General features: G+C 31.7%; 1 protein-coding gene across 1 annotated transcript in view; it reads left to right on the top strand.

Moving 5' to 3' along the window:
* LOC106880604 (uncharacterized) overlaps positions 1 to 16,909 on the top strand; it is a 33,664-nt gene extending 16,755 nt beyond the window's left edge. Inside the window, exon 2 of the mRNA XM_014930617.3 lies at positions 14,895 to 16,909. Coding sequence (XP_014786103.1) covers positions 15,024 to 16,796 — 1,773 coding nt within the window. The 5' untranslated portion in view covers positions 14,895 to 15,023 and the 3' untranslated portion in view covers positions 16,797 to 16,909. The remainder of the gene's footprint in view (positions 1 to 14,894) is intronic.
* The last annotated feature ends 7,091 nt before the right edge of the window (positions 16,910 to 24,000 follow it).

The following is a 24,000-nucleotide window of genomic DNA, read 5'->3' as shown; positions in this document are numbered from 1 at the left end:
CCTTCTAGTACTGATAAAAAAAAAATGCACTGCTCCACAGTGGACGTTTGATGGAACTATAAAAACATCAATCTGAGTGCTTTGTAGTATTTATCATGGCTCTCTTCATTCTTAGTTCAAATCCCACCATACCTGCTTATGTTGTAGAATTAATCCATCACCATGTTTAACATTTAGCAAGTCTACTTAACACTTTGGGTTCCTTTAGCAGAGTCTATTCTATTGTAAGCATTCAGGCCAATTCTCTGGTTTGAGGATATCTTCTTCCCTCCTTCTCATCAGTTTCAGACAACCTGTGAAGAGGAAGGGGCACTGCTTTCCCAGTATAGCAACCAGTTACTACACCAACAAGTCAATGGCAACCAAGCCTTCTTCAAATCACTTCCTTACCATCTCCCTCATCGTTGATCTGCTCAGTTGGAACTGTCAGAACCCTTACAGCATCAGAAAAATATGCCTTGTGGTATTTGTTCCAACTCTTTATGTTTTGAGTTCAATTTCTGCTGATGTCAACATTGCCCTTCATCCTTCCAAGATTTATGAAATAAAGTTGCAGTCAAATACTGGGACCAGTGGTATCAACTAAGCACCTTTTCTAAGAATTACTGGCTTTGTTCCTTGCTTAGAAACCATTGGGGGCAGTGGTTAGGCAGAAATATTACTGAATCCGAATAAATGCTTCTCCCAACTCTTTGCATTTTTAAGTTTAAATCCTGTCACCATCAACTTTGCCATTCATCCTTTCAGGGTTGATAAAATAAGTATCAGTTGAACACTGGTGTTGATGTAATCAGCTTGCCCACTATTCTGTAATTGCTGGCCTTGTGCAAAATTTTAAACCATTATTATTATTATTATCATTATTATTATTATTATTATTATTACATCGTAATGGGGACAGGCAGAATTGATAGTGTACCAAGTTGAATAACCTACAGTATTTGAGTCTTGCTCCTAAGACTGGAGCCAACAAGAGAGCAGCTTTTGTTCAGTCACTCATTCTGCTAGAAATAGTAGCCAAATCTCCTTGAAATCCAATCCCAGTGTATTAAAAAAGTAAGAATACATTGGCTAACATTAGCCAATGTATCCTAGCTGCATATATAAAAAAGAAAAGGAAGGTTCCAACTGGAATGTCTTTTTATCATCATAGGTATACTTCATCAGGGCAAAACAACAATTTACAACTTTTCATTTTACTTTTTCCTATATTCTGAGTTCAAATGCTCTTAGAAGTCATCGTCACCTTCTTCCCTTTTGGGGATCATCATCCTCATCATTGAATGTCCATTTTCTATGGTAGAATGGTTTGGATGTTTCAACAAAGACCAATGAGTCACAGGACTTTGCCAAGCTCCAGTGTTGTGCTTTCGCAAGGTTTCTGTGGCTGGATGACCTTCCAAATACCAATCACTTTACAGAATGTACTGGATACTTTTCTTGTGACACCAACACTAATGAGGTCACTCAGCACTTGCAAGACCCCTAAACTGAGTTGGGGTATAATACTGAGGAAGGGGAAAGTATGATAGAGAGGACAGGAACAGGTACCTTACTAAATAGGAGGTACATGACTTCCTCTACTGAAAAGACAGAGATAGTAATAATACATGGTGAATATTAGATAAAGAATAGGTATAGAGAAAGAGAAAGGGTAGGTGAGTAGGTAAGCGCGTGAAAGGAGTGTGACAGTGATATAGATAGATAGAGATGGGGATTGAGATGGACATTTGGAATGGGGTGCACAGCGGAGATATGGTTAAGGATAAATATCAGTGGAGTGCTGTCCTTGAAATAGTTACTATTAAGATACTAGGATTGATTCAATTAACTACACATCTTCATAACACCAATAGTTAGGAAGTTAATACATTTATTTTCTTTTTATATTTCACCTCTTCTCTCCTATATAAAAACCTTTATTAATGTTCTTATTTAAAGACATGGCATCGATTTTATGAAATAATATTAAAATGTACTCTATTTATATTAAGGCCAGATGGCTCGGTAGCTTCCATATGCTACTGTATTAACTAACCTATAATTTATTCTACTATTTGCATCTCTTGTTACAGTCATTATATTTATTAGCATTGCATCATTACACCAACCAGCCTAATATCTTGTTGAGGTCAACTAATTATGGCTTTGCTTGATTTTTAAATATTTATATTCATAGCCCAATGTATTATTATAACTGACATGTTTCAGTGATGTTTCTATGGGAAGATCTTAAAACCTAATCAGTCATAGTTATTCAGGCCTCTTTTATAGATTGCTATTGTCATTACTTAACATCTTTTTATAGCAACCCACCTGAAACTACCAGTACTAAAGCATTCATATTAAAATCTCAGTCAAAATCTTAAAACATTAGATTTCAATTGGTCAACACTGATATAAAATACACCGATATATGTTATTCTGTGTTTATGTCACAGAATAATTATAATGTATCCTGTGAACTACAAAGGTACCTTGTCATTGAGTATAATGGTTTATAAAGTTATAGATATTTTACTAAAATATCCTAAAATACAAACCATAATGGAAAGTAACTGAAATACCTGGACAGACTACTTGTTAGAAATATAGCCACGAAAGAGTTAAATCTGCTGATGTTTTATTATATATAAATGATGTAAGAGTTGGATCAAAGTTCTCTTCTTTCTTATAGTTGTGGCTTTTATCAGCAAATAGATTCCTTTGACACATTCACTGGTGTGTTGACAATTGTGCCACTAGTATACATGGATATAATGTATCCACATAGGTATCCACAAAGAGATTCCATTCTCAAGTTTTTCTTTAAAACGAAGAGGAGAGCCAATTGAAATATCTCTTAGTAACTTACATACAAACGAAAACAAAATGATCAAAGGTCCTTCTTGAGCCATAGCCTCATAAGGCCTGTTTCCTGGATTCTGTGGTGTATATATTCTCCCTGGATAGGATGCTAGTTTGCACAATTTAATAAAAGTACTTCATTTGAACTATAAGGAAACACCTGGAAATAACAATCAAACCACATATTCCTGCATATCAAGCATACCAGTTTCTTTGAGAGCTGCAAAGTCATTTCTTTCTCTGTACTTAATAAAACTTTGGTCTACTCCAAGTTTATCCTGAGGTTTCATGTCTGCAATTACTTCTGTAAGTTTTTCAGAGACTCTGTTATAAGGTGTATATTGTCATCATAATCATTTTTGATATCCACTTTTCCATGCTTGCATGGGTTTAACAATTTATTGAGGTGGAATTTTTACAACCTGATTCCCTACCTTGTTACCAACCCTCACCTGTTACCAAGCATAGTAATTTTTCCCCCATGGCCAAACATGTTCTCACAGAATATTGAAAATAAATGACACTGCTTGAATGACTATGACTCTAACAATCATTTTACAAGCTATCATGCAATGTCAAGACAAGGAGATACTAAAATATACACAATCACATATGTACACACACACACACACACACACACACACGACTAGCTTCTTCCAGTTTCTGTTCACCAAATCCACTCACAGGGCTTTGGTCAGCACAGTGCCACAATAGAAGACACTTGTCCAAGTTGCCTCACAATTTGGACTGAAAATGGAACCATGTGGCTGGAAGCGACCTTTTGTCACACAACCTGATATATATATATATATGTATATATATATATATATGTATATATATATATGTATATATATACATATATATATATATATATATATATATATATAATTATAAAATCTGGTAATTAATCATATATTAATTAATATCGATTAATTATCAATGTTATTTTTTAAAAATATATATATATATTTCAAGGTTTTTAATTTTTAATTTTTCAAAGTTATAACAGCAGCGAGGAAATCATATATATATATATATATATATATATATATATATATATATATATATATATATATATATATGCATGTTTGTTTGTATGCATGCCTTGGGCCCTCAGAATCTCTCCAGTTTTGTTTTCTTTCCTCTTTGTACTCTATCAAAACCAGTGAAATTTAAGCTGACACTGCAATACGTCTCCATTGCAGTTTTTTCTTTCAGTAATAGGGATGCACACAAAGTTCTAAATACTAGTTATGTTATACAATTTAATTTTAAATTGCATTAAATATATAGGCACAAGTGTTGCTGTAATAATGTTAGAAGTTTGTTTCCCAACCACATGGTTCCAGGTTCAAACCCACTGCATGATACCATGAGTGAGAGTCTTCTGCTGTAGCCTCAAGCTGATCAAAGTGGATTTGGTACACAGAAACTGAAAGAAGCCTATTGTATGTATGCACGTATGTGTGTGTGTATGTATGTATGTGGGCTTGCATGCGTGCATGTTTGTGTGTGTGTGTGTGTGTGTGTGACTGTCTTCATGCTTTGACATCACATAATAGTCATAAACAAATGTCTCTGTCATAAAAACATGTCTGGTTAAGGGAAAACATTACCTTACTTAGAAGCAGATGTAGGTTAGCAACAGGAAAGCCATCTGACTGTAGAAAATCCACTTCAACAAAGTTCCATTCAACTCATGTGAGCATGTAAAAATGGATATAAAAACAATGTTAATAATTCATATATAAAACCCAGGCACTTCTGTAGGCTTCAACCTTTTTCTAACAGTTACTCTAACAGGATCTATTATCTATAGAATGTGGTATAATGAGATTTGCAATGTCGAAGTCTTTCCAAAAGCCATTGGCAGAGTAAATCATCGTTGTCGTTGTCGTTTAATGTCTGCTTTCCATGCTAGCATGGGTTGGACGATTTGACTGAGGACTGGTGGACCAGGAGGCGACACCAGGCTCCAATCTGATTTGGCAGAGTTTCTACAGCTGGATGCTCTTCCTAACGCCAACCACTCCGAGAGTGTAGTGGGTGATTTTATGTGCCACCGACACGAGGGCCTGTCTGGCGGTACTGTGAAAATTGAACCCGGATTGCTTCCTCTACTCAATAACTTACTACTTACACACATCGTGTATGTGTATGTATGTATGCATGCATGCATTTCATTCAGATACACACATAAAACATTCCCTTATATTCTGATCACCTATGACTTTTCATACTGAACAGGTCATTCAAACCAAAGCTTCTGGTGGTGATTCATAAAAGCTCATTTGCTATAATTATAGTGCATTGATCTTGCCTTTAGAACAAACAGGAATCTTGACTCTGCTAGTACAGAGGGTAAATAATACATGAAAATTAATTAGAATCTTCTTTCAGCTTTATTGAATGGCTAAGCTGTAAAAGCTTGATACAACTGACACTACTATGAAATAATACACACACACACACACACACACACACACACACACACACACACACAGATATTAAAGGAAGGACAGAGTGAATGACGTATGTATATGTTATATGTCTATGATGTCTACGGGTAATTGATTGATATACATACATGTACAGACTGGTATGCACACTGCTCCAGAAGTGTGTATTGCAATAAAATGTATGTATGTATGTATGTATGTATGTATGTGTGTGTGTGTTTGTACAAAAAGTAATTGCATGGATGTGTTTATCTGTCTCTTAATCTATATGCAAGTTTTTTTGTGTATATATAGTGACATTGTTTTTGTGTGTGTCTACATCGATACATGTGCTTGAATATGCAACGACCTGTGTATGTGGACAGATCCAATTGAGTGCATGAGAATAGTGTACCGAGTACAAGTGTTACGTCATCGTCATCATCATCATTGTATCTATTTTCCCATGCTTACATGAGTCAAACTAGATTACAAATACAATATATATATATAAAATGTATGTTCTTATGTTGAGTTGCTAAGTTATAGGGAAAACTTTACATTAACAAAACAATTACTCAACACTTTTTTATGAATACAAATTTATTATTCTTTAACAAGAAACTTATTGACAGTGATTTCGAAGTTTCATCTAGTGAACCCATCATGAGACAGCCTGATGACACTTAACTGGACAAAACTTTGCAGTCACTGTAAACATTATACTTGTTAAAGAATATGGTGCATATATATATATACATATATATATATACGTGTATAAGGGATGACCACTAGGTGGGCATCCAATATGCTAGAATGAGGTCATCAACGACCCAACCACACAGAAAAATAATGTTCTCCAGAAAAATTTCGCAAAACACCACAGTGACTTTGAAGTTTTGACTTTCTCACCTTCATCAGACTGTGAAGGTGAGCAAGTTAACACTTCAAACTCACTGTCTATCTTTTCTTTGTAAATGCTAATAAATACGTACTCTCCTGAGTATGATTTTAAGCTGCATCTAAAAGTTTAAGAACTCCAGGACTTTAAGGAGTGTGAACCACCACTTAACTGCTAAGTGTATTCTGACCTGAAGTAGTGGCACTTGTTAGGATCCTAGCTTTGGGGTAATTAACATACCATGATTTACCTCCAGAAGGTCACTCACCAACAAACCCAACACAGATGAGTTTTTTCAGCTCTCTAGTAATCCAACTATGGAAAGATAACTCCATATAAATCTTGCATCCTGACAACTACTGGGTTTATGGCATCAGACCAACTGAAGTTTAAAGGACTGGCTCTGCACAAACCATACCTGTTATGATAATAAACCCCTGCTGCCTTGGGTAAGTTATTGAGAATTTATAAAAAATTAAGCAAACACCTTACAACAATTCCAGTTGGAGGAACCCTAAAACAGTTATATACAGTTATACGTAGCCAATATCTGGCATCTCTTGGAGTTCCATGGATGCTATGAATATATTTGCTTGTCTTTCCATTGTGGTGTATCCATAAGAGGAGAGGTGGTTAGTGTACTTGGAGCTAGGCACTTGCTTTTGGAAACAGCCCAGGCACAACAGAGGTGGTTAAGTTACTGCCTCTGCAATAAAACAAAAAGACCAAACACTCTACTAAAAAGTACTGAGTAATCCTTCTGTTTAATGTTAAATTTTTTTATATATAACTTGACATAAGAAAATAAACCAATGTATATATATATATATGTGTGTGTGTGTGGTGGCATACAATTATATTCCCATTTCTCTCTTATACAGGTAAAATAATGATAGACAAAGCTGTGTGGTACTTTATGATTCTGGATTCAGTTGCTGACAAAGTGTTGTCAGCATTTCAAAGACTTAAAAAAATTAATGTCTGTCACAATAACATATTAGCACAGGGGATAGAAACAGCTCTAAAATCAGGTTTAGTACTAGTTTCGTTTGTATGTGATCCACTTGTGGACATCTAGTAAGCAAATACCATATCACTGAACAGTTGAATCAAGTTGACTTACAGTGTGAAGGCAAAAGGTTGGTGAAGGTTAAAACCAAGCAATGTTTTAATACATACATAAGCAGGTTATCAATAAGGATTGAAAGAATATAGTAGAATCCTGTATAATGGTGAGACAAAGGAGAGAAAGACACGACTGGAGATCTAATACAATTTAAGATAACCAATCTGAAGGCTAGAGAAAATGAATCACAAGACTCTGATTTATTCAGAGGTCTTAGTTAAGGGGCTTCTCCTTTTTGTAATGTCTTTAACCGTGATGTAAAAATTGCTTTCTTGGTCCCCTTCATCTAACCAATTGAAATCAATCTTAATTTAAGCATTCAGTGCAGAATCAATTCAAGTTTTAAAAATTTAGAGTATAACATTTATTCTTTATAATTTAAAATGATTAGTTAATTTTATTTGCCTAAAGGATTCTCATGGTCAGTACTTAAAAATAGTCAATATTTAACTGATGAGTAGAATTTCCTCTTCATTAAGTAATTTCCCTAAGTAGCATTGTAATTGTTTTTCATTTAAATGGAAGCAAATAGAAATTCTTTTTACTAGAGAGTCAGAAAAGTACTTGGGATAGAATAAAAAATCATGTCTCAGCCATTGAAACATTTTACTTTTCAAAATACATTTGTTGGTAAAGTACCTCTCATTTAATATTTCATATTTCATCACTAAAACCTGTCTTTCAATGAATAAGTCACATCCTGACAATAGTGTCATAGTTCAGAAATGTATTAAAAATATATGACATTGTAAGAGAGGACTCCATTTATCAGATTGACAGTGTGTCTCTTAGAAGTAAGATATAATCCTCTCATGAAAACTTTGCTAATGTTTCTTCCTTATCAGCCCAAATAGTACAAGTATATGACAAGAAAGAACTAGTAGGTTTGGTATATGATTACAGAGTTTTTCTAAAGCTGCAAAGGTTGCTAGTTCCTTATCTCTATTTCCTTTATCCTTAAACTGTAAGAGATTGATTTTCTGTGAAGGAAAGTTAATCTATTGTAGGCTAATTTATCCATTTAGCTTTTATCTATGTTCTTGTCAGGTAATCTGAGATGAGGAAAGATATTTTTCTTAGTGAACACTTAGATATCTGTATTGAAGTATGAATGATCTGTGTACCAGGCTTACTGGCATCAGTTTAATCTAATTAGCTTTGACCTCTCATTTATATGTCATTAAAACCACAGTGATAATCAGCATAATTATCAAGTAATGTTTGCCCTTAATCAAACAAATGTTAGCACTTCACAATAAGCTGATAAGAATTGAGCTAAGGACTTTGTTACATCTTCAAGTGCTCGGCTGAAACTCGGGTAGATAGCATTGTGTCAGTCTGTGCTTTCGCTTTTAATTGAATTACTCTGAAGCCCATATCTCTTCAAATAGAAAGAATTCAAATTGACCATTAGCTACTGGGTAGCATAAACAACTTAAATGGTACAAGTATGAAAACATGAAGTGCAGTAGTAAAAGAAAGGTGGTGTTACTGATATGATACACAGAGAATGATTTTTAGGATACGACATGGTTAGAAATTTAACAGGAGAGGAATTAATCAGTTAAATCGGTCAACGGTACTTCACTAGTACTTTGTGGCGTCAACCCTGGAAGGGAGAAAAGGAAAGTTAATCTCAGCAGAATATGAACTCAGGACAAAGAGTTAGAGCTAATACTATATGGTATTTTGTCCAGTGATCTAATGATTCTTGTCAATTCACTGCACTAATTATGGCATACAGAGAACATAACACAAAGTAGAAGAGAGTATCCTGCAAAAACAGAAACATTATGAATACTATTATTTATTTAGTATTGCAATAAAATTTGGTAAGAAAGGTGTTAAACGTTTGTGATACATCTGTGTGTCAAAGAAATTTTATTAAATATCTGACTGAAGAAGGTAGAATATGTATATCTAGATTTATATATGATTGTTTAAACACAAGTAGCTATCTATATGACATGTAGCCAGTGGCAAGTTCTAAAGCTTAAAAGTGCAGCTATCAAATAAAAACCTAAACAGAAATTTAGCTTGACGCAGCGAGCTGGCAGAAATGTTAGCATGCTGGGCAAAAAAAGGTGGAGAGCTGGCAGAAACGTTAGCACGCCGGGCGAAATGCTTAGTGGTATTTCGTCTGCCATTACGTTCTGAGCTCAAATTCTGCCAAGGTCGACTTTACCTTTCATCCTTTTGGGGTCGATAAATTAAGAACCAGTTATGTACTAGGGTCGGTGTAATCAACTTAATCCCTTTGTCTGTCCTTGTTTGTCCCCTCTATGTTTAGCCCCTTGTGGGCAACAAAGAAATAAGAAATTTAGCTTGACACAGAGCAAGAGCGAGAAAATTTGTTACCCTATTTCTTTTGAAATACACTGCCTTCCTTCTGATTAATTCTGAAAATAAATAATTTAGTAAAATAAGTTTGTCTTTGTTGAGCTGGTGTTTGGAACAAAACAAAAATGAAATTTTGTTGGAAGGTTTTAATTTAAATCACTTTGAAGCTGAAAGTTTATATTACAAAGCCAAAAGTGTTCTCAGATGGATTGATATCAGAAACGTTAAGTACTAAATGCTATCTTCCCATATAATTTTATTTTATATTTGTAAGTTTATTCTATAAAGTGCATTTAATTAATAATCCCATCATCTGCAGAAATTGGAACATTTATCATACGATCAAAATATGGAAATGAGCAACTGTGATGAAATAATTAGCTTAAGAATTTTCTCAAACATGTCAGCTGATAAATTTTAAATATGCATACAAAGGTATTGATGGCACTGATGTAACCAGAACATTTGAAACCTCAAATAACTTTTGGTATTTAATTCTCATTCAATATACCTTTCATCCTTCACTTGTTTCAGTCACTTGGCTGAGGTCATGAAAATATGTTCTGAAAATATGTTCTGATTTCAAACATAACAGGGCTTCACTTTGCCTTTCATCCTTTCAGCATCGATACATTAAACCCCTATAATGTTTTTAGTCAGTTTGCTTGAACATGCTCTTTGCTTTACAAGTTTGATTTGGTTTCATCTTCTCATTTGGAATTGAAATTTGTTCACTAAATGCATAAAAATTTCATAAGTTAGACCTCTGTTTTTTACATGTTAACCTTGCAAATTGATGCCTATTATTACTGAAATGTCGATTCATCTGACATTATTTGAGTGTATGTGTGTGTGTGTGTGTGTGAGAGAGAGAGAGAATTGCATCATCCTACTTTGCTAAAAGCATTCATCTGTTTGTAACCTGAAGGATTATATGTTGCAAAATATCTCTGAGGAGTGATAAAATGAATTATGAATGTCAACCCCATGACAAGGTTGGACCTTAAATATGTCTGATGACCTACAGGGTTTCCATCTATCCTATTCCACTAACAAAGTGCTGTAACGTGGGACTGAACCATGAACCATGTGGTTGAGAAGCAAGCATCTTAATCTCACAGCTATATATATATATATATATATATATATATATATATATATATATATATATATATATATATATGTATATGTATATATGTATATATATATAATTACATTTACATATATATAATCATCATCATCATCAAGTAATGTCATGAAATGAAACCAGGTGAAGTTTTTAGTTGCACCTGGTACACATCTGAGTCATCATGCATTAATTTAAGTCACTTAAAACATACATCAAAATTTCTTAATCAATATAATGACTTTGTTGCTCTAAGTCAAATAAACTGATAGCATTGGAATAAATTAGAATGACATTTTTTTTTATTGCTTTGTCAGAAGAGATAAAGCAGTAAGAGTGACTCTTTCCAGGGCCTCCAAAGCTGTTAGCAGAAAGTGAGAAAATTATTATTAGACCAGAGACCTAGCCCAAATGCTAGCAGCAATTCATGTGGTCATGTTAAGCTGGGAGTTAAATGAAGTGTATCACCTACTCTTGCTAGATGAGTGGTGAATTTGCAGAATTTTAAGAGCTCAAGCCAAAAGTAGTAGATTGGCAGAATCATTTCAACATCAAACAAAATTCCTTGTGTTATTACTTCTGGCTTGTTACACGCTGTGTTCAAATCCCACTGAAATTTACTTTACTTTTCACCCCTCCAGGGTTAATAAAATATGATACCAGTCTTGTGCGTACTTCCCTTGTAATTGCTAGTCTTGAGTTAAAATTAGGAACAATAATATAAAGCTCCATAGTTAATGATTTACACATGATTCTGCAGTTTTTCATGTAAGCTCTATCAGGGTTGATTTCAATGGCCAGCATTAATAAATCTTTAAGTATGAAGCCACAAGTATTTGAAACCTAATTCATATCTATAGTTTGGGGATATTGAACACAAATCTTTGTTTCATATGATGGATATGTAAATTACCCGCTGTGTTGCATGCACACACGGAGGCTTATACCATGCACTTATAGAGGCCAGGAAAACTTGGGATGAGGTGGTGAAGCATGACCTTCGTACATTGGGCCTTACTGAGGCAATGACTAAGTGACCAAGACCTTTGGAGATATGCTGTGCTTGAGAAGACCCGACAAGCCAAGTGAGACCATGGCCCATAGCCTATGCCAGTGGGTGTAACCAGCCTACTTAGGAGTGCCCCTCATTCATTAGACAATGAACTTTGCTTGCGAAGACCTATTGAGGCAAGTGAAGACAAATCAAAATTGCTGACGTGGCCGATGACAGTACTGCCTGATTGGCCCTAGTGCCAGTGGAACATTAAAAGCACATCCGAGCATGATCACCAGCCCTCAGTCAAACAGTCCAACCGATGCCAGCATGGAAAGCGGACATTAAACGATGATGATGATGATGTATTCACACTTTTATGTACATGTGCATTCATACATTCATTTCGTCTCAGGTATTTCTTGGAGACCCTCTAAATGTCATAGGCACAGTCCCATACTCCTAGATAAAAAGTTAAGAATATATATATATATTTACAAAGTATAATACCCATATTTACAAGCATTCATATATACATACATTGATACACACAAACACAAGCAAACACAAATATAGGTGTATATAAATGCACATCTGAACTGGTGAAGCAGTTGTGCATTATCCATTTATCTTAACAAGATAGCATCTATTGTATTTGATTTAAACTCATTTATTATTCCTTTGCTGACCTTAGCAATTCCTTTGTAGATTTTGTTTAGTTTTTCTCTCTCTTTTTTCTTTATTTGTTTTGTTTCTGTTCCTAGCAGGTATTGATTAAAAAGGTCCGGGGTGTGTAGGGATGGAATGACATCACCACTTTATTTAATTTGAATAATTTTGTCACAAAATCATTTCGGATATCCTTTACCAGATCCTTTTGGTCATTCCACGGTTGTTGGCTTATGGCAATTATTGATTCTGTTCTCATCATCTAACTTCATCAGATTTCCATGCATTTCTTTATGTTTTGTCCATACAAAATGAATCACTTTCCTATGTCACAAAAATTATACTGCATGTTTTAACAGGATTCCTAATATGAAATCTTCAGGAAATAATCATAATTATCTCTGTGTCATACAAAAAATCAATGGCTTAGTCATATCTACATGTGTTATGTTTATTATAGTGACTACTTCAAATGATTTATCTTAGTATCTTGACCATATTTATTACCAGAAGCATTTAGTAGACTTATAATGTTTTGATAACTGAATGTAAAGAAATTTTAATTGAAAAGTATCCCCAAGAGCTAAAATTTTTACATGAAAGGAAATGGATAGTGAACATTTAAAACGTTTTTATTCATCTATATTACTTATTTAATTCTTTCCATTTTTCAGCAATGTAATACAAAATAGCTTCAAAAAATAGAAGAAAAACCTGTTGGGAAGAAAACAATTATAACATAAAAATTTAGTAAATTATTAACATTATTTAGTAAATTATTAATTAATATATTGAAAGGTTAGTAGCAATAGTTGTGGCAACAAAAAGGATATTTGAAATGAACATATTCAGTTTTAAGTGAGATTCTGTAGCTGAGCTGTTCAATCTCTTCTGTATTCTACAAAAACATTCAGATGAATTGTCACTCTGCCAAGAATGTTTACACATTATAGAATTCCAATGTTCTTACTGAATTCAGCAAAAAGAACAGATATTCAGGCAGCTCCTATTAACCATTGTATATGTTGCATTCTTATGGTTTGGTCTTTGCTGAAATCACCTCCAGAAAACTTCTAATTCCAACAACATCCATTATTTACTTTCTGAATGTATTTTGCCACCCTTCCACAGTTTTTAATGGTAGGCCTAGACTTAATTTTCATCATGAAATTTTCTATGAAAAAAAATTAAGATATTTGATTCATATTTGAAGACACTTTGTGTATGTCATTAAAATTGGCATTGATTTTACTGAATTGGTAAAAATATACACTCTCTGAGTGGTTGGCGTTAGGAAGGGCATCCAGCTGTAGAAACTCTGCCAAATCAGACTGGAGCCTGGTGTTGCCATCCGGTTTCACCAGTCCTCAGTCAAATCGTCCAACCCATGCTAGCATGGAAAGCGGACGTTAAACGATGATGATGATGATACACAAGTTTTGACTGTTAATCATTGAACATGTGGTATTCTTTCACTTCAGTCTTTGCTGGTATCATCTCCAAAAGCCTCTTAAACTAAATCCCATTAGTTCAAATTGCAATTAATTTTTGTTGCTCTTTCAAAATTATTTAGTTTTGCACTCCATTAAAACTATTTGAAAAGTCAGCTACATATAAACATCTATTGGTCATTGAATAATGAACTCTGTGCTCTTAGTTAATTTGAATGATTCAGCATCAGTAGCATACTATATATTTCAATAACTTACTTTGCAAGTCTTTGCTCAAATCTATAACTAAATGTAGGATTCAATGAAACAAAAACATAAAAATAGTAGAAAAGAAAAAAAGAGTTAAACTTCAAAGTTCTAAATAAAAAAGTCATTATAAATTATATAACAACCAAGAGAAAATGTATGGTTATTGCTGTTGTTTAACATCAGGTTACCTTTAATGGTGCAGATTTATGATCAAAGCATTCTAGCTGTGACCAACCTGTCTTTTAAAAGAGTACATTAAGGACTATATGAGCTAATATGGACCTTGACTTTCTTTTATGATAGCGGGTTAGTTTGTGAAGAAAATTTAATTACTATTTCTAGCAGGTTGAGTGACAATACTGAATGTTCCAGGAGTTGAATATGAAATTTTGAATTTGGCTGTATGTGGACATATCCATATCATTTTAGTATTTCTTTCTTTATGCTGGCATGAAGTTGGACAAAAAATAAAACAATGAAATAATTTGATGTTTGAATATTAAGATGAATATTTATTCATACATGTGCACATGCACACACACACTCAAACACACATATATATACATGCATACATACATATGAATGTAACTGGTATGTATCCCCATGTATGACAGACTGCATTTAAAATTGACAGTGTTGATATGTCTGTGTAATGGAGTTATTAAACAGATGTATATTGCACATGTTTCCCTTCGTACTGTACAAATTTAGTTGTAAAAATCTATATTTTCTTTTTTCTTTGTCTATTTTCAGGAGAACGTGATAAAACTTTTTGCAAAAAGTTTATTTAACTTGCCAAAGGAGCAAAGTGAAGAATAACAGACAACAATCTAAACAAGATTTTGCATTGAATTTTTGACAGTGTTACCAAGGAACTAAAACATGCATGTTGAAGTGTCTGTAGCTCTTAACTTCATTATTTCCTATCTTTACAACAAACTTCCCCGACGACGTGTGGATATGTTTGGTCATGAACTTGAAAAGCGTATGAAAACAAAATTTAATGGCCACTGGTATCCTGAACGACCCAATAAGGGTTCAGCCTACCGATGTATTCGAGTTAATGGAGAAAAAGTCGATCCTGATATTGAGAAGGCTGTTTATGGAAGCGGCTTAGAGATTGGTGAAGTCAGAAGTTATCTACCAGCTGATTTAACTCTTTGGATTGATCCGTCTGAAGTGTCATACCGTCTTAGCGAGAAAGGCACTGTCAAAATTTTATATAGTGACAAGAAAGATGATGAACTTCTTGATACTGTTGATCATGAAGTACAGGCAGCAAACAAAGGCTTCAACCCAGAAGCTCAGTGCTTTAAGCCAATAGATTCTGTATCATCTTCATTGAGTAGTTTAAGTCTATCTCCGTCATCCCCAACTTCACCTGCTGGTTGGAGTACAGCCGCTTCCCCGTCCACTACTCTCTTCAATTCAGCTGCAAGTACTAATATGTCCACAGTTGGTAATCAGGCTCCTGGTTCAACAACAGTTACTGTTGTTCATGCTCCATCTCCTGAAGTTGTTTCTACTACAGTTGCTGCCATATCTAATTTGTCCATATCTAATAACAACAACAACAACATTAATAATCATAATAATAATAATAATAACAATGATAATAACAACAACAACAACAACAACAGTACCAACACCACCAGTAACAATGCTAACAATTCAAGTAATACTAACATTTCAACTGCTGCAGCTTCAGTTTCTCCTTCTGCAACTGTCCCATCTTGTCAGCTGTCAAGTCCGGTCATTACCAGTGCTACTCCTGTCATTGCCTCAAGGCCTACATCTTTTCTAACCAAACCAAACCTGACATCTCCACAATTCACAGCTTCATCATTTGCACAGACTAAGTTTGGCTCAACCAAACTGAAGAGCCAGGTGAAACGTCCAACTAGATTATCTCCTATTGAATTTCGAAACTACTTCCGACAAAGAGCTGCTGGTTCATCCCTCCAGTCTTCACCAGTGACCCCTACTGGTGGTAGTCTAATTGGACCTGCTCCCCAAACAAATGTACCTGCAGTTGGTGTTTCACCAACTTTAGCTAATTCTGCACTTCGAGTTGGCATGGGTTTTGGTCACCCTAGCCCAGGTTCATCAGCCCCTGGCACAACACTGGCCACCCGACCCAGATCTCTCTCTCCCCGTGATCCAAGGATTGAATTTTTATTTGAGCAACACCATCAACAACCACAGCAACAGCAAGTGCAGCATCCACATCATAGATATATGGCATCTGTGAATCAAAAACCAATAGTTGCTTCTCAGTCAACTCTGCTCTCACCAGTACCCTCCCATGATGTGACAGCAACTTCTCCACTACCTCACCACCAACAACTCAATCAGACTCTCTTACAACCAGGAAATTCTCAAACACAACCACACCAATCATCTCCTCAACCACCTTTGCCCTCTCCATCATCAACTGGTTTGACTCTTCGGGATTTTTACCAGTCACCACTTTCAAACCCTTTTCAACTGTCTCCAGCTCATGGCAGCTTGCCCTTCACTGATTTTATGCCCAACACTTTAAGTCCTAGCAACCCTTTACTCCCAGACAGTCGTAAGTCTTTCATAGAAGCTCTGAGCAACATAGGCAATCCTGCATATAACAACCAATTCCATCATTTACTTGTTGCCAACTAAAAACTTTAAATATTTCTTTTTTAAATTTTTAACTGCTGAAAATATTCTTTGTATTTCTTCTCTGTAATAATTATTTTATTTACCATTAAAATATCTTTAAATTATTCCTCCTACATCTTGTACAAATTAGATTACTGTTTTTTTTTGTTTGTTTTTTTTTTTGTTTGTTTTTTTTTTTTTTTTTTTTTTTTTTTTACTAGTGAGCATGTATTTATGCATGCAATAGAATAGGGTTTACAAATATTGAAACAATACACAATAAAAGGAATGCAACCTGTTGCACTTTTAATCTAATAAGATATTGGTTTTGTGTATCTGAAATCAATAGTTTAACATATAAAACACAAGCTAAACATTACAAAATAACTAATAATAATTTTAATAATTTTTTTTTCTTAGCTTTGGAATGTGAACATTATCAAACAAATATGCATACATACATACATACATACATACATACATACATATATACACACACACACACACACACACACATATATATATATATATATATATATATATATATATATATATATATATATATATATATATATTTATTCACATGCATACGTGTGTAACAACCGGCCTAAAAAGTGATATTTAATAAGCACTGAGGTTTCATATCTTTAATAAGTGAACTGTGAAATATTCTTTGCTGTTTTTTTATTTTTTTATTTTTCCTGTAGAAAAACTGAGAGAGGGAGACAGCTGTTGGCTTCACTGTTATTATATCAGATAATAAAAGAAAAATCTGATTTCTAATTATTGATCACTAGCCTGATCTATCAGGAATAGTGCTTCAACTAAAGGTATTTTTCATCTTCAGAAAATGTTATAAATAGTTACATAAAACTGATACTAAACTGATACTCTTCTGGGTATGTTGTCACCTACTGCTTACATAAATGTTATTGCCAAAATTTGATGAATATATTTTTTTTAAATTCCTATGTGGCAATTAATGAAAAATTAAGAAAAGAACTATAAAATTTATTAATGGTTTCAAATTGGAAGTTTACACACACACACACACACACACACACACACACACACACACACACACACACACACACACACATACACACACACACACACACACACACACACACATGTATTATAGATGTACGTGTGTGTTAGCTGATAATATTTTGAATTGCTTTTCTTTAAAGATTGAAGTTTAGTAAAATATTTGCAAAAAATAAATGAGATCAAGTTTTATTTATCTAAAATCATTTCTATGCTTGTTGTTTATTTGCATCCATTCTACTTTACTATTGAATATAGTTTACATAGATACATAAATTAAAATTTGTTCTTTTTGTAAACACATGCAAACCATACACACAGAGGAAGTTGGTATATATATATATATATATATATACAAACACATACATATAATTACAGAATATGCAAGCCTATTATGCTTGTTTATTTATCCCAAATAATGTATATTAAAAATAATGGAAAATATGAAATAGTCAAATTCTGAAGCCACAATACTTTCATAACTTTGCAAAAATTTATTTGATGATAAAAATTTTATTGTATTTAACCTGCATAATTGATATTCATTTTAAAAAAATTGAAAAAAATTTAAAGAAGAAATAAGACACATATTAGCAACCTGTGTACTATGCCCAATATGTGAATTTATATAACAATGTGCTATACATATATATGTATGTGAAGATGTGTATGTATGCATATATATATATAGCCTGCTCATGCATATGTATATAAAAAGACTGAACATTAAGTCACAATCTTACTTTGATTCTGTGGTTCATGCAGAGAGTACCAAAAATATATTTATTATAACTCACAATATTAAAAAATACTGTGAGAATGAATTTGTTCAGTCTTATATTTTTGCTTATCTCTCCTTCTTCCTCCATGAATCTGGGTAGGGAAGAGAATGAATTTTACTTAAATTTGAACATTTTTAAACAAAAGATGAGGCAGATAAAAAAAATTATATATATATATATATATATATATATATATATATAAATCATGAATAATAACTGCAGTATCACCAACAATTTTTAACTTCACTCCCTCCACAATATTGGTTTTTCTTTTTGCCCCATTCCATTTTATATTCAGGTTGACTATAAAAAAATTTTTTTTAGTTTTTTTTTGCATATCAATTTGGCTAAACTTTATTTGATCCAATCTTTGGGATAGTTTTCTTTCATCTTTTGAAGAGCAATTTCATAAAGTCAGTTCTTGGTGTAGGGTTTTTTTTCTGTTTACCTTCCCAAAGATCTGTAATATATTGCTAGCTCTAGTTTAGATTTTTCTATGCATGTTGTGAGGCTTTTGATGTGGCTATGCCACTTTTATCACATCCATTATGTATGTGAATCCAATGTACATTTTTTTGAAGAATATAACAGCAACTTTCAAAAAAGAAAAAAAAAAAGATTTTTAAAAAATGATTCATAGCCAATATTTCCCCTAACATTAACCCTGTATAATATCAATATCAACCAGCAGTATTTTCTACCTAGATATTCCTTAAATTCATTGTTTAAAAATATATGGAAAAAAATATTTAAAAAAATCCAAGAGATTAAATATATATATATATATTTTTTAATTACTGCAACCAGCTGTTCCTTTTCATATAAAGGGTATTTTATTTTGTTGGCCAGAATTGTTTTTGGAAACAAATAGTCTTTTTCTTTTATTTTTCCATACTTTTTATTATATTATTTTCAAAACATGTATATTCTTAAAATGGCAGAATTTTATCATTTGACTTTTTAACCTAACATTTATTCTTATTTTTAAAATTGTATTCAGCTCACTTTCTTTGAAAGCTATATGTAAGGGCAGTGTGTGTTTGTATTCGTGTATGCCTAACAATGTATGCATACTAATTCTTGCATACACATGTGTGTAAGTATCTGTGTGTAAATCTGAGGCATTTATTTAAATTGTATCAGTGAAAAGGAGTTAAAATATATATATATATGCTGAAAAAAATTCTATTTTTGTTGATATTTATAAATTTCCATATTTTTAGCTTCCATTCCTCTATGGTGATACTATTGCAGAAGGTTATGTGAAAGATGATTGATGTTGAATTGATTATAAATTATAGTGTTAATATACTGAGCTGGAATATATATATACACACACACACACACATGTTTGTATATATGTGTATTGATCAATTAAAGCTGATAACATATCAATGGACTAAACACATAGTCAAAATAATTGCTTTATTGTGTCTAGTTTGGCACCCTGCCATTCTGTTAGGATTGACCTTGCTTTCATTCCTATAAAGTCAATTGAATTGACAGTAAATTTTTTAAAAGTATGTTTTTAAAACCTATTTTAGTAAAAGGTCCTAGATGAAAGAAATTACTTTTAATTGCAATGTATTTTAACATATATTTAAACATATATAAATTACTATGTATTTTAACATGTGCTAAAACATATTTAAATTCAAATGTATTTTAACATAAAAAATAAATTTTAGTGATACAAATGGTATTAATACCAAAATTATATATATATTAGTGACAAGCATACATATTTAAACCTATACACGTTTGGTAAATGTCATATACATATATCAAGTATGTCTCAATTATTTTATTAATAGTAGAAATAACAGGAAAACTAAAAATGACTCAGGTTTAAATCTTAATAGAATATTCTATAACTCATGAAATATCTCATTCATTGCATATTTAATGCCCTACAGATGATCTCGTCTTCATGTGGTATAACTGAGAGTAAGGCCAACTTGCAAAGCTTATCCTTCTTCAAGGTTGGGATGACTTGAAGACATAAAAGCAAGTTAACATGACCTTGTACAAGAAGTTTTGTCAATCCCACTAACGGTTTTAAGTGTGTGTTTTCTTATGAAAACTTTTCAAAATTATAGGTTCTAAAAGCTATCTTGAATATAATTTAGTAATCGTTTAGATGTATTGAACATGGTTTAAAATGAAACACACTATCACAGTATAAGATACACAACCACACACACACTGTAACTTAAAATGTATGCTCGGAAATAAGGCATAATGTGATCAAGAAGACAGGATGGAAAAAATATCATGAAATTTAAAAAACAAAAAACTTATGTATTTTAAAAATATTTATATGTAATTTTTTTCTTTAAAAAAAAAGGAAGAAATAAAATCTAAAAAGTAAACATCACTTAAAACGAATATATCTTTTTTACCGTGCTCTAAATTTCAAATTAGTATAAATTCAATCAATATATGTGTATGTATGTATGTATATATACATATATATATATATATATGTATGTATCTGTAATGTATGTATGCATGCATCAATATATACTTATACATATATGTATATATATATATATGCATATACATACATATATATATATATATATATATATATATATATATATATATATATATATATATGTCTCTGTGTGTGTATATATATAAATATACATATAAATATGATATATATGTATGCAGGAATGTATGCGTGATGGTGATTTGAATTAAGGATGTAGGATTTTGTGGGTTATTGCTGACAATATAAGTTCTTCAAACAATATACTTCAATACTTATAGCTATAGAAAGCATATACACATACATATATAAGTAAATATATATATATATATATATATATATATATATATATATATATTTCTTAAAATATCGTCTGATTTTGTATTTTTGACTGTTTAATTTTTAAAATAAAATTTTCAAAATTTTCAAATGTCTAAAAATAAAAAGCCAAAGAATAACACAGATATCTAATATTTGTTGAAATTGAGAGGAAAGGAAGCCAGAGTTTGGTACCTTGTTTAATATTTAATTATAGTTATTTTGAAATATCTCACAGATCTCGGTATCTTGAAACAATCAACTATATATGTATATATATATATATATATATATATATATATATATATATATATATATATATATATATATATATATATATATATATATATATATAAATATATATATAAATATATATGAATGTATGTATATATGTATGCATATATGTATATATATATATATATATATACACACACGCATATATACGTGTATATGTATTTATTTATATATACACACACACACACACATACATGTATATATGTATGTATTTATATATATATATATATATATGTATATATACATATGTATACATATATGTGTATGTATGTATATGTATGTATATATATGTGTCTGTATATGTATGTATACATATATGTAATTATGTATATGGCTATATATGTATATATATATGAGTGTGTATATGTGTGTGTGTGATATATATATATATATATATATATATATATATATATGTATATATCAGTAAATTTGTGCATTTTTATACATGTGTATATTAGTGTGTGTATATATATATATATATATATATATATATATATATATATATATATATATATATATACGTATATGTGTGTGCATGTGTGTATAGCAGTATTTCACAAACAATGTCTCAGCTTTATTAACCAGATGTTTTCTCTAAAATGTCCTGTGTATTTTTTATCTTGTAATCTTATCTGCTAATTCTGCTAGTTATGCAGCAGGTTTATTTCTATTTTATTTTTTACTGTCTTTTTTTAATATTAATCTTCCAACTATTATTTTTTTTAATTGTCGATTTTACTTTTGATGAAAAAACAAAAAACATGGTTTGTTAATTTATTTTTTTATAGTATTGTTAAAATGTCTGAATCTGTTGTTTTTTTTTTTATTTTATTTTATTTTTTTACTTTCTTGGTGGCTATATTGTTTCTCTAATGCCCTCTTGTGTTCAGAAACATTTAAATGATATTTAAATACAATATCCAAAAATTTGAAAAAAAAAAAAAAAAAATTAAGAAAAAATACTATTAAAACTCTTTAGTATATCCAATTATAACTTAAATTTGTGAACAACTGTTGTAACCATCAATAAACCAGCTGATTAATTTACAACATATTCGAAAGAATATCTGTAAGTTTGTATTGAACTTGCAAAAGATACTTTCTATATGAGTCAGTGTTTTTAGCATGTCATCTGTGTCTGTATTTCATACAGATTTCCTTGGGTCACTTCAGCTTCTATCATTTTTATTACTTATTACCTACAATGCACCAGGTAAATATATTCTAATTATCAGTAATTTCATATTTTTATCTTTTCAGTTCTTTTTTCTTTCCATTCTGTTTTCCTTTCAATAAACCTGTCAGTTTTAATACTGCATGAATTTTAAGAAATAATGTTGCAAACGACTCATTATTGTTTCATTCAAAGACTTTTGTAATGACACCCTAGATTTTATTTCTTTAGAATAATAGTGTAAGGCAGTATTAACTTAGACAACAGCAGAAAATTAATCAAGAAAAAGACCTCTATAAGAGTATCAATGTCAGATCTTGTAAACATAAACGCACATCTCTTTGGTTGCAGATTTTTTAACATGCAAGCGTGATGGCTATTGATATAGGAATATATAATTAAAGAGGTAAGATAGGAGAATGAAGATGAAAATAAAATGATGTCTATTTGACAATGATGGTTCAGGTGTTTATAAATTTTCAATAAATCTGTAAATTTTCTTCTGAATAGTTTAACTGAAATTGATGTATAGTCAATCAATTTGCATTACATCAACTTATATCTTGATATTCTTTGAGATTTCTGTGAAATATTTCAGAACTCTTGAACTTTTTTACTTTCTCATTAAGGGCATATGATAAATCTGTTTGTATTACATCACTAGTACCTTGATATTCTTTGAGGCTTCTTTGAAATTTTTCAGGACTCTCAAATATTTTTACTTTCCCTATATTGTTATATCCTTAAGGGTGTATGGTCTATGGCATAGCAAATTTTCGTTGGGTGTTTCGAGCCTAATATTTTAGGCATCTTACATATTTTGTGGAATAATATCTGAAAATTTTCAACATTCATGTAACATTTGAAGAAATATAATATCAATTTTTGATAAAAGTCAATTCTATTTTCATACTTACATATTATGTGTACCAATCTTTTCCACAAAACACTAACAATAAATATTGCTTTTCATATAAAGCATGAATCCTGACACTTTTAGTGGGAGGAGAAATGGGAAGTTGTGACATTTATACCTTTTCTTCAAGGATACTAGCACTGAATGTAAGAAATATAAGGGTGTCCAATCAGGAATTAAATACAGAATTTCAGGTGTAG

The sequence above is a fragment of the Octopus bimaculoides genome, chromosome 1 (genome assembly GCF_046866305.1).
Source record: "Octopus bimaculoides isolate indiv1 chromosome 1, ASM4686630v1, whole genome shotgun sequence".
Classification (NCBI taxonomy): Eukaryota; Metazoa; Mollusca; class Cephalopoda; order Octopoda; family Octopodidae; genus Octopus; species Octopus bimaculoides.
This window is presented reverse-complemented; position numbering and strand designations above follow the sequence as displayed.